The 13,384-nt window shown below is 42.2% G+C and overlaps 1 protein-coding gene across 16 annotated transcripts in view; it reads right to left on the bottom strand.

Moving 5' to 3' along the window:
- Immt (inner membrane mitochondrial protein) overlaps window positions 1–13,384 on the bottom strand; it is a 48,427-nt gene that overhangs the window by 32,669 nt on the left and 2,374 nt on the right. For all 16 annotated transcript variants that reach the window (XM_016009265.3, XM_016009260.3, XM_016009261.3 and 13 more), the window contains exon 2: window positions 4–77. In XM_016009265.3, the coding sequence (XP_015864751.1) occupies window positions 4–77 (74 nt within the window). The remainder of the gene's footprint in view (window positions 1–3; window positions 78–13,384) is intronic.

Here is a 13,384-nt window from a genome sequence, read left to right as displayed (position 1 = left end):
TACCCAGAACTGCTTGAAGTGGAGTATCTGCGGCATGGTCGCAGTGGACGGAGGACAAACTTCCCACACAGACAACTCTAAAGGAGGAGAAGACATTACATCAATACATTAAAGGAATGTGGAAGCATGCTGGCTCACACTTGTAGTCCCAGCACTCTGCAAGTTAGTAAGGATCACAGACTACAGGCCAGTCTAAGATACAAAGCCAGACTACCTCAATACAGAACAATTAAATAAATACAGAACAAAAATATTTTATTACAAATGTATTCAAACAAAAATTACCTTACTGTCAGGAAAAATAATCTACTACAAACACTTTTCTGGATGTTTAAACCAGTTCTGCACCAGAACTTTAAAGACTGAAGCAGAGCTGGGCATGGTGGTGCATGCCTTTAATCCCAGCATACAGGAGGCAGAGGCAGGCAGATCTGAGTTCAGTTCAAGGCCAGCCTGCTCTACATAGAAAAATCTTGTCTCGACTCCTGCTCTCCCCCATTTCCCCCCCACACAAAAAAGGCTGAAGCAGGAAGACTGCTACAAGTTCCAGGCCAGCCTGGGACACACAGTGAGACTGACTCAAAAACCAAAACCAAAACAAAGCCCCACACCTCAAAACAGTAACCCAGAATGCAGAAAAATTACTCTTAACTATTTCTTTGTTGTTAATTTTTTAAGATTTTATGTTTAAATTACATTTGTTTACTCATTTAGTGTGTATGTGTGTACACACATGTGTAAGGGCATAAGGGTCAGAGGACAACTTGTGGACCATTTTTCTACTTCTACTATGTAGGATCTGGGGATCAAACTCAGACCATCAGACTTGGCTGTGCTTTTACTCACTGGGCTCTCTCTCAGACCTGATCTTTATTAGTAGCATTTTTTTTAGTGGTGGGCAAGGGTGCAAGGCCATGGAACACACGTGGCGATCTAGAGTACAACTCTGGGGAGTCAGTTCTCTCCCTCCACCTTTATATAGGTTCAAGGGCTCAAACTCGGCTCACCAGGCTGGCACAACAAGCATCTTTTTTTTCTTTTCTTTTTTTCTATCTTGTTTGTTTTGGTTTGTTTGTTTGTTTGTTTTTTCTTTACAACAAGCATCTTTACCAGGACCATCTGGCTGGTCCTGGCTGGTTTTGTTGTCATTATCGTCTTGTGAGACAGAGTATCACACAGCCCAGACTGGCCTTGATCTCTTGATCCTCCGGACTCCAACTCCCAAGTGCTAGGATCACACACAAGCAACCTTTAATATTTTGAAAAGAGAATCATCAGACTCAATTGGCACTTTCAAGTGTCATATATGGTACTTATTTCTTGAATGCCACTGGGATTTTCCATAAGCTTTCTTAACTGGAGGAAATAGGTCAGCAGGGGCATGACCCTGGGCTGTGCCTTGTCAAAGTCCTTTCGTGGAATCTTCTTTGCTTCTTGTGCACCATGAGGGTAAAAATCTCCTTTGTCACATATTTGTACCCATTCCCAAGACATTCCATTTCACCATGGGCCCAAGAACCACAGGCTAAGGTGGACTGAACTCTCTGAACAGTAAACCAAATAAATCTTCCCTCTCTTGTTTACCTTAGATATCTGATCATAGCAACACCAAAGCCTAACTATTAATACATGATGAAGAACAGCCTAGACTGAATTTAAACAGGAGAAAAACAAAACAAAACAAAACAAAAAACGTAAAGAAGGTGCTGGAGAAAAGGAGCCAGCGGCAACTCTGACTTAGGTGCGAACAGTCTGCATTTTCTGGAAAGGAAGGAGATGTGAAAACATGAACCCAAAGAGGAGAACTGAAAACCCGCACAGAAACAATCCCAGCATCAGGAATGACCGCCGATCAAGGAATCAGCGACCATACCCAGCTAGATTCCCAATTTGTTACAGAACTGTCTGTGACTGCTGGTTGGTACCTCCTGCTGTCTGCTTTTTTGAAAGAAACTATCCAGAGAGATTATCCTGTGCCTGTCATCCCAGTAGATCCTGACAGAGAATAGGAAGCAGATAACATTAGTACTCTGGTTTCTAGAACAAAGCTGAAGGAGGGTTAGAACTTTAAGGCTGAATCAAAGATATCTTACCCATTTTAAGATCTGGTTAAAATGATAAGATCCCGGTCTTAGTGCTGACACTATGGTGGGTCTTAGAGAGGGTTGCAATGGGGAAAGAATTTCAGTTGCTCAGGCCCTCCCTCCACAGAAAAAAAGGGCGGAGTGCAGTACACGATACTGACTGCACATGGGGTAATCAGTTGTTCTAGCCCCCACCTCCACAAAAATAGGGCTGGGTGCAGTCCACAGTCCTGACTGTACATGGGGAGGCAGGACATCAGTTGTTCTAGCCCCCACCTCCACAAAAATAGGGCTGAGTGCATTCGTTACACAGTCCTGACTGTACGGGGGGTGGGGGGGGGGGGTGGGGGGGGGTGGATATCAGTTGTTTTAGTTCCCCTCCACAAAAATAGGCCTGAGTGCATTACACAGTCCTGGCCATACATTGGGGGTGGGGATATCAGTTGTTCTAGCCTCCACCCTCACAAAAAATAAGGCTGAGAGCATTTTGTAATACTGACTCTAACTATGCAGACGTGCCAAATACTCTTCTAGACACGTACTGCTCCCTATCAAGCACGAATTCTGTGTGCCCTTCTGTGATTGTGTATGATTTCTTTTGTGAGGATTATCCAGAATAGACAAAGTCATAGAAACAGTGAATAGACAGTGGCTGCCAGGGGTTATGGAAGAGGGGGTGGGGTGGGGGAGGTGCAAAGGCAGGCTTGGTTAATAATTCACCAACAGAGGGCAGTGAAAGTGATGCTCTGTGGCTTCTCAGACTACAACAGAAATGGATGTGGGTTCTGCCTGACTCTGCTCTCAGAACCTGCTGCTAAGCTGTGAGGAAATCCCAAAACAGAGATGTCCCAAGCAGGAGTTCCAAAGCAGCAGTCTCTGCTGGGTCAGCACCAGCAACAAGCAATCAGAGTAAGAACACTGGGAAACGACGAGTCTCGGGCACTGTTTGAAGGGCCAACGTGCAATTGCTTAGCTGATCCCAGAAAAACCTACAACAGAAGCAGCCAACAATGCGTTATTTCCCCTGACTCAAGGGACTTGTTACATAGCTAGTTAAGCAGAACCATATTTTTTAAATACATTTTTCTATTAAAAATTTTTATTAGATTTATTCAATTTATTTTATGTGTGTTTTATCAACATGTATATATGTGCACCATGTGCATGCTTGGTGCCCATACAGAGCAGAAGAGGACATCAGCTCCCCTGGAACTGGAGTTACAGACAGTTGTGAGCCACCATGTGGGTGCTGGGAATTGAACCCTTTCCTCTGCAAGAGCAATAGGTGCTCTTAACTCAGCCCCCAACACACCTTCCATTCCATTTATTTATTTGTACGTGTAGGCATGTGCACAAGCCGTAGCACAGGTATGGAGATCAGAGGACAACTTACTGGAGTTGGTCTCTCCTTCCATGTGGTTCCCTTGGACTGAACTCAGGTCAGCAAGCTTGGCAGCAGGTGCTTTTACCTGCTCCAAACAGTACTGTTTTAAATTTACGGATTTCAGCATGTTTGATAGGTTTAAATCAGTTGCAATCACCATGTTTTTTAAAATTCACACTGTTCTGTCTTTGACTCCCTAAGTTTGAAATGTCTGTCTAACTCTGCCTCTGACCACCTGCAAATACTCGCTGGCAGGTTTTATTTCTGTGTTTGGTAAAGTTCACTAAGCATGTATAATCTGAACCATTCAGTGGTACATTAATAAGGCCGAATAATAACCATCACACTACCAAGTTCCAAAAATCACAGAAGGCTTCCACCAGTCTACAAGGGAAGCCTAGGCTCTAGTAAGCTGTCCCACACATCCCTCCTGCCATTCTCCCCTCTTCCCTAAGCCCTGGCAGCTAACACCTGCTTTTTGTTTCTATGAATGTCTACTCGGGATAATCCCTAAAAAGAAATAATACAATATACTGCCTTCTGTTCCAGGCTTTCCCAATTGTTTTCCAAAGCAGCTATATATTTATACTCCCATCAGCAATGTTTGAGGGTTCCAATGTAGGTTCCCACCAGCATTTTGTTATTGTACTCCTATCTGTTAAAATTCTAAGAATGGGTAGGAGCATAGTACATCATTTAGCTTTGACTTTTATTTCCTAGGATCAATGATGCTGAGCAATTTCCCATGTGTTTCATATACTGGCTTTGCATAAATGGCTACTCAAGTCCTACACAATTTGTTGTTATTTTGTTTGTTTTCTGAGACAGGGTTTCTCTATGTAGAGCTGGCTATCCTGGAACTGGCTGGCCCCAAAATCAGAAATCAATCTGCCTCTGCCTCCCAAATTTTGGGATTAAAGTTGTGTGCCACCACATAGTGTTTGAGTTAGCTTCTTGTTAAGCTGTAGGAGTTCTTTACATTTTCTAGATACCAGAACTTTATCATATATTTGAAATAGCCCCTCATTTTTTCACTCTTTAGTATCCTTTTACCTTAGTAAATTTTCTATTGCTATGATGAGATACCATGATTAATACAACTTACAGAAGAATGTTTATTTAGGGTTTACAGGTCCAGAGGGTGAGTCCATGACTGTCATGGTGGGGGGCATGGCAGTAAGCAGGCAGGTATGGTACAATAGCTGAGAGCTTACATCTTGATCCACAGGCACTAGGCAGAGAGCGCTAACTGGGAACAGCCTGGACTTTTGAAACCTCAAAGCCCACTTCTAGTGACACACCTCCTCCAAGAAAGCCACACCTCCTAGTCCCTCCCAAACAGTTCTACTAACTGAAGACCAAGTATTCAAATATACGAGCCTGGGGCAGGTGGGGGAACGTGGCAGGGGGGTGGGGCGACGGGCATTCTCATTTAAACCATCACTGCTTTAATATAAATTTTTTTTGTAGTTAAAAGGGAGGTTTATTTATTTATTTTTTATTTTATTTTATTTTATTTTATTTTACAATACCATTCAGTTCTACATATCAGCCATGGGTTCCCCTATTCTCCCCCCTCCCACGCCCTCCCCTTACCCCCAGTCTACCCCCCATTCCCACCTCTTCCAGGGCAAATCCTCCCCCAAGGACTGCGATCAACCTGGTAGACTCAGTCCAGGCAGGTCCAGTCCCTTCCTCCCAGACTGAGCCAAGTGTCCCTGCATAAGCCCCAAGTTTCAAATAGCCAACTCATGCAATGAGCTCAGGACCTGGTCCCACTGCCTAGTTGCCTCCCAAACTGATCAAGCCAATCGACTCTCTCACCTATTCAGAGGGCCTGATCCAGCTGGGGGCCCCTCAGCCTTTGGTTCATAGTTCATGTGTTTCCATTCATTTGGCTATTTTTTTTTTCAATAATTAAGTAAAACCAAAATTTATTATAAGCCACAGTCATCCTAGGGACCTCCAGTGCTATATATATAGCCTCCATGGTTCCATAGGTTGTGGTCTGATTGTTCTTTATTTTATATCTAGAACCCACTTATGAGTGAGTACATACCATGACTGTCTTTCTGGGTTTGGGTTACCTCACTCAGGATGATTTTTTCTAGTTCCATCCATTTGCCTGCAAATTTCATGCTTTCAGTTTTCTCTGCTGAGTAGTACTCCATCGTGTATATGTATCACATTTTTTTCATCCATTCTTCCATTGACGGGCATCTAGGTTGCTTCCAGGTTCTGGCTATTACAAATAGTGCTGCTATGAACACAGCTGAGCATGTATCTTTATGGTATGAATCAGCATTTCTTGGGTATATGCCCAAGAGTGGGATGGCTGGGACTTGAGGTAGTTTGATTCCTAATTTTCTGAGAAACCGCCATACTGATTTCCACAGTGGTTGTACAAGTTTACATTCCCACCAACAGTGGAGGAGTGTTCCCTTTGCTCCACATCCTCTCCAACATTGGTTGTCATTGGTGTTTTTGACTGTAGCCATTCTGACAGGTGTAAGGTGGTATCTCAGAGTCGTTTTGATTTGCACTTCTCTGATGATTAAGGATGTTGAGCATTTCTTTAAATGTCTTTCAGCCATTTGTGATTCTTGTTTTGTGAATTCTCTGTTTAGCTCTTTAGCCCATTTTTTAATTGTACTATTCAGTATTTTGATGTCTAGTTTCTAAAATTTTTAATTTGATGGACTCCTCGTTTTTTTTGAAACAGTGTCTCATGTAGCCCAGGCTGGACTCAAACTGCCTATGTAGCCTAGGATAACTCATTTTTCTTTATTCTGATTTGCTTTTTATTGCTGTGATAAAACACCATGACCAGCCAGATAGTGGTGCTACACACCTTTAATCCCAGCACCCGGGAGGTAGAGGGAGATATGAGTTCGAGACCAGCCTAATCTACAGAGCAAGTTCCAGGACAGGCGGGGTTGTTAAACAGAGAAACCCTGTCTCAAAGGAAAAAACAAAGAACTACCATGACCAAAAGCAATTTAGAAAGGAAGGGTTTTATTTGACTTTCACATACCCATCACAATCATAGCCAATCACTGAGGGAGGTCAGGACATGAACTCAGGCAGTAGCAGAGGCAAGAACCACAAATAATGCTGTTTACTGGCTTGCTCCCCATGATTTGCTCAACTTGCTTTCTTCTATCACCTAGGACTACATGCCTAAGGATGGAACTACCCACAATGGACTGGGCCCTCCCACATCAATCATGAATCAAGAAAATGCTTCAGAAGACAATCTGAGAGGTAATTAACTCAATTACTCTTCCCAGATATACCTAGGTTTGTGTCAACCAGCACACTGTGATTGTTTGGGATTTGTATGCATATGTGCACATGTTCACGTATGTATACATGTGTGTTGCTCAGATACATGCAGTTATACATGTGGAGACCAGAGGGCAAGGTCAGATATATTCTTCAATGGCTCTCCCCTTTAATTTTTGAGACACGCACTGAATCTGGATGTAGACTGGCTGGCCAGTGAGCTTAATGAATCCCCGCCCTCTTTTCCTCAACAATGGGATTACATTCCTCTTTATGTGTGTGCTGGGAACTTGAACCCAGGTCCTCATGCTGGTGTGCAAACTGAGCTGAGTCATCCCCCAGCACAACCTTGAACTCCTGATCTTCCTGCCTCTACCTCTCCAGTGCTAGGACCTATAGGTACGCACTGCAATGCCCAGCTTCGAAAATACTTTTTGGGGCTTGTGTCACACCTGCCTAAGTCATTGTCAAGTGTAAGATTTGCCTCCAGTTTGCTCTCTCTGAAGCAGCATCTCTATTTCATATAACCCAAACCTTCAATTTTGGCACACAGCATATCGACTACTTCTTAATTTTAGTAATTCATTTAAATTTATTTTATGTGCATTGGTGTGAAGGTGTCAGATCTCCTGGCAATGGAGTTACAGACAGTTGTGAGCTGCCATGTGGATGCTGAGAATTGAACCCAGGTCCTCTGGAAGAGCAGCCAGTGATCTTAACCGCTGAGCCATCTCTCCAGGCCTCTTCTTAATTTTAGGATTCCATTTTATTAATGGCCTATGATGTAGAAAGGACAGTAATTTGTCTTGACACATAACTTCGAAATAAATGTTATAAGGTTAGCGCCAATGATTCTAACCTACAGAAACATGCTTCAACAAACAAAAGCCAAGAAAAATATCTAATTCCTCAGCTTTACCAAGCAAGAGAATACATAAAGAAATCATCAAAAAATGAAATAGCCTGAAAACAGACAAGCACTAATAGAAAAGTCTCCTGTGAATCCTATGCCGGGTTCTGGATTCCACATTTGCTGGCTGATGAAATTAACACTATTAGTGACCATTTTTACATCTGAAATACAAATTTACATGCAACAACTTGAACTTTTCCTACAGCTAAAGTATTTCATAGAGCCAGGAGTGGTGACACCCAACTGCAATCCGAGCACTGCAGAAGCGGAGGCAGTGGTGGCACACAACTGCAATCCGAGCACTGCAGAAGCAGAGGCAGTGGTGGCACACAACTGCAATCCGAGCACTGCAGAAGCAGAGGCAGTGGTGGCACCCAACTGTAATCCGAGCACTGCAGAAGCAGAGGCAGTGGTGACACACACCTTTTTTTTTTCAGAGCTGAGGACCGAACCCAGGGCCTTGTGCTTGCTAGGCAAGCGCTCTACCACTGAGCTACATCCCCAACCCCGATACACACCTTTAATTTCAGCACTTGGGAGAGAGAGGCAAGTGGATCTCTGTGAGTTCGAGCCCAGCCTGGTCTGCAGAGCGAGTTCTAGGACAGCCAAGGTTACACAAAGAAACCCTGTCTCAAAAAAACCAAAAAGAAAATAAGAGGTAGAGGCAGGAGAATTGGGAGTTCAAGGTCATCCTCAGCTAAACAGGCAGCCTAGACAACATGAGACTATCTGAAAAAGCTAAGGCGGCAAGATGGCTCTGCAGGTTGAAGTGGCCTGACCACTGACCACACCCTGAATTTGAGCTCTGGAACCCACATGATGGAAGGAGAGAAACAATTCTCACAAGTTTCCCTCTGACCTCAACATGTGTGCTGTGGCATGCACTCACCGACACACGTACAAAATAAAAATAAAACATAATGAGATGGCTGAAGAGATGCTCAGTGGGTAAGAACACCGTCTGCTCTTCCAGAGGACCTGGATCCGATTCCCAGCACCCACATGGCAGCTACAACCATCTGTAACTCCAGTCCCAGGGGATCTGCGTGCACACATGATGCATAGACATACATGCATCAAAACACTCATACACATAAAATAAAAATAAAGAAAATGTTTTAGCCGGGCGGTGGTGGCGCACGCCTTTAATCCCAGCACTCAAGAGGCAGGCGGATCTCTGTGAGTTAGAGGCCAGCCTGGTCTACAAAGTGAGTTCCAGGAAAGGTGCAAAGCTACACAGAGAAACCCTGTCTCGAAAAACCAAAAAAAAAAAAAAAGAAAGAAAGAAAGAAAGAAAATGTTTTAAATTTAAATTTTAAAAAACGGGGAGGGGGGGGAGGAGCTAGAGAGATCAGTCAGTAGTTAAGAGTACTTGCTGCTCTTGCAATGGATCCAGGGTTCAATTTCCAGCACCCACATAGTGGTTCAAAACCATCTAAAACTCCAGTTCCAGGGGAATTCAATATTCTTCTGACTTCACTGTCACCAAGCAGACACATACCACATATACATATATGCAGGCAAAACACTCACATAAAATAAAATGAACAAATCTAATTTTTAAAAGATGAGGCGGAAAGAGGGGAGGGTGACAATCATATTATAAGGTATACCCCTATAATCCTACAAGGAAGACAGTTACAAGTTCAAAGCCAGCCTAGACTACAAAGCAAATACTAACCTGGCCAGAGCTACCAAGTGAGATCTTATCTTTAAAAAATATAAATAAAATATACAATTCTTTACTAAAATTAAAAATTAGCATCCCACAAAAACAAAGTACCTTGAGAAAAACCTTCTGTATCTAAGACAGAAAGAAGTTCTTTGGTTATGGAAATGATAGGTACTAATTAGTATAACCCAAACCAACATCTGATACTTTAGTATTCCCTTCACATGCGTGAATACCTTTTAGATTGTTTCTCACTCAGGTACACTACATTATGGAAGGTGCATTTATAAAAATTGTTTAGAAGCCCCTGGCCTCAACATCTTTGATTTTTTTTACATGTATTTTTAAAAATCATTTTCTTTTCCTTTTTAGTAAAGTGTTTTAGGTCTTTTCATGGTTCTCAAGTGTTTTTCTTTACTGGTTCTTTATTCTTTTTGTCCTTGTACTTTATCACCAGGCCCAACATTTTTGAGGTGACCTTTAGGTACAGAGATAGATAGGAAGTGGAAGAATAATAAATAGGATGAAGTATGAGCAGGAGCAAAGAGCGGGCTGCACAGATCGACTGAACTACCTTCCAGCATGTGTGGCTGACAGTTGCTTCACTAACAGACAGATTCAGCCTTGGTCTTAGTTAAACAAGTTAAACACCATCAAAACAGTAGTCTTCCTCCTTTTTTTCCTTAAAGATTTGTTTTTATTCTACGTATATTTGCCTGAATGTGTATCTGTGTACCATGTATGTGCAGTGCTCTCAGAAGCCAGAAATCAGAGGAATCCATTCACAACACTGCTAAAGTGGCTAAGAACCCAGAACCAGACAGGTCATGGGCCTGGGGGAAAACCCACTATTATCTGCTAAAGGAATATAGCAATAAAATGACTCCTAATGACACTGCTCTACCCAAAAACCAGAGCATCACTCAACCCTCCTCAGGAAAGCTTCTTTTGCAGTAGATAGTAATTAACAAAGACCCACAAATGGACAGTGTGCACAGAGTTAGAGACTTTTGAACACTTACTCCTACATAGGATGTCTGTATCAAACCCCTCCCCTCAAATCTCAGACTTCTTGCAGAAGAAGCAGAAAGATTCTAAGGGCCAGAAGTGGTGGATGACTCCAAGGAACAGCCTCTTCCAGACACAAGACTGATGTACATATGACACACAGACACTGTGACAGCACACACAACATCTGCACAGGGTCAAACCAGACCAAATCTCAGCACTGAGAAGAGGAAGGAGACACAAAGTCCCATCCCTAATCAAGAGGCTCTTGGGAAGCGACAGCTGCTGGGAAAGGAAAAAATCTTTTTCTCCAATGGAGTGCCACTGGGTATATCAACTACACTGCAGGGCAGCCTCATGCCCAGGAGTGGTTGGCTAACACAAACTAGAGTCCATGTTTTGTGTTTGTGTTCTTTTTTGTTTTGTTATTATTGTTATTATTATTTGCTGCTTCTACTTTTTTTTTTCATTTCAATTATCATTTGTATTGCTGCTAACCTGTTAAAAAGTATATTGGGGGGGGGGGGTGCAGGTATCTGCAGAGCCAGAAGAGAGCGATGGAGTCCTGGACTGGAGTTACAGGTAGTTGTAAACTTCTGGATGTGGGTGCCGAGAATCCAGTTCCAATCTTTTGAAAGCAGCAAGTGCTCTTAACTGCTGAGCCATCTTTCCAGCCCTGTTAATTTCATTTTTTTAGTCAAAGAAGAACAACTCATATTTTAGATATGAAGAATATGGCCTGAAATGACATTTTGGTGAAATATAGCATTTTTACATTGAAATCAGAAAATGATATAATTGTAACAAGTTTCAGTAATTGGGTAAACTTATTAAAACAAGTCTGAATATTCAAAATGATAAACCTAAGATCAATGAAAATTTTACACTACAAATTATTGCAACTCAGGTGCCATAATGCACATCTATAATCCTAGCACTTGGGACTTATACCTTTTTTTTTTTAGTTTGTCCTTTTCTGTTTATTTTTTGTTGTTTTCCCTGTTTTTTGTTTTGCTGAGAGAAATAATATGAAGTTGGGTGGAGAAGGGCTAGTGGAGAGGAAAGAATATGATCAAAACAGACTGCATGAAAAAACATTTTAAATAAAAACTTTTTAGTAACAAAAGAAAACACTAATATATTTATAAGGACAAACAGAATTAGGACACTTTAAATTTTTTCTTTACTTTTATTTTTCTATGAGGGTGTTTTGCCAACATATGTCTCTATGTACCATGTGTATGCAGAGGGCATGTGTATGCAGAGGCCAGAAGAGGGCATCAGATCCTTAGGAACTAGAGTTACAATTGTCTGCCACACGGGTGCTGGGAATGAAATGCAAGCCCTCTGGAAGAAAAAGCAGCCGGCACTCTTAACCACTGAAAATCTCTCCAGCCCCGCCCCTCTTCTTTTAAGGTATAAGTAAAGAAAGCTTATAACATTAATTCTCAATATTTTGGCCTAGATCAAATGAGGATGACATGTGCAAGTGACTACTTCCAAGGATGATGTGTGGGAGAGGCTTAGCCAGGCTGAAAGCTCAGGTCCTCTAAACCTAACGGTCACTTCTAAAAGACTGAACCTCAAGATACAGTACAGGGATAAAAAGAACAAACAAGGGAAGGAAAACACTGAGGAAGGACTTAAAGCACATTTCTAAAAAGAAAAGAGAACAATGTATATATTTTTAAAAATACATGTAAAAATTCAAGGATGTTGAAGTTACTAAAAAATGAAAAAGGTACCATCTCTGATGGTGATGGTTGAGTGTTTGTGTGTAAGATTAACATTTAAAGTGGTGAACTTTAAGCTAAGTAGGGTGCCCTCTATAACATGGGTGAGCTTCAGGCAAACAGCTGAAGGTCTGCCTAGCATCAAAAGCAAGGACTTCCCTGCTCCAGGGCCTTTGGACTGGAGCTGCGCCAGCTCCTCTCCTAAGTCTCCACACTGTTGGCCGAGATTACAACAGCACCTGGCTTTCTCAGTCTTTGCTCTGCCAGCCCACAGTGCAGATTCTGGATTTACCAACTCCCATTAACTATATGAACTCAGCCCTTATAAATCAATCATTCTACACACACACACACACACACACACACACACACACACACACACACACACACACGCTTTGTTTCTCTAGAGAACCCTAACTTAATACACCACCATAGGCCCTAAAGCACTTGAGAATAAGAAAAAAGAAAAAAAAAAAAAAAGATCACTCAAGCATGTCGCATTTACTGAGCATCTACTAGAAGTCAGGGACTGTCACTACTGGAAAACAGAATTGAACAACACAGGCACAGGCTAGTTGTGGGGTTTAAGGACTTTTGTGGGACAGGCACGTCCTGAAACTTAACTATGGAGACCTGGCTGGCCCCCTCGGTGGTGGAGTGGTAGGACTGCAGGCATGCAACACCACATGTAACTTGGAACTTATACTTTAAATGCAGAAAACCTAAGAAATATACACATGTCACGTAATGCTAAGACATACAAATACGTAAGTGTACAGTGAGAGTGGTGTATAGAAGAGTGGTCCCAAGCCCACGTTAGAAAAGAAAGGCTCTGAAAGGAAGGGGGATTTATTAGGAAAGGACCTGCATAAAGCGGGTAGGTGAGTCAAGCAAAGACCTGGGAAGAGTTCAGAGCAAAAAAACCCCACCAACCAACCAAACAAACAAACAAAAAACCAAAAAGACCACCAGTGAAGTGTGTGCTGGAGGAACTACTAAAAAGACAGTGATGGAGCAGAACAGAAAGCAAGGCGTGAGAAAAGCCTGGGAGTGTGGAAAAGTGCCTAGACGTCATTCTGAACATGATGGGACGTCAATGAAGAGCATGATGTCACATGTTTGCTTTTGTAAAGTCTTTCACTAGCCCGTAAAGAACTTATTTGAAGAGAAATAGAAGGCAAGAAGACATGTCAGCAGGTGGGATTTGGTAAATTGGTAACAAATTTAAATTTAAAAACACAAATGCAAAGCTAAGAAAGGGAGATTCGAAAGTCATCTCTTTCGGGATGAAAGTTCTGAGAATTG

The sequence above is a fragment of the Peromyscus maniculatus genome, chromosome 3 (genome assembly GCF_049852395.1).
Source record: "Peromyscus maniculatus bairdii isolate BWxNUB_F1_BW_parent chromosome 3, HU_Pman_BW_mat_3.1, whole genome shotgun sequence".
Lineage (NCBI taxonomy): Eukaryota > Metazoa > Chordata > Mammalia > Rodentia > Cricetidae > Peromyscus > Peromyscus maniculatus.
Note: the sequence above shows the minus strand (reverse complement) of the source record. Positions and strands in the feature narration are given on the sequence as shown.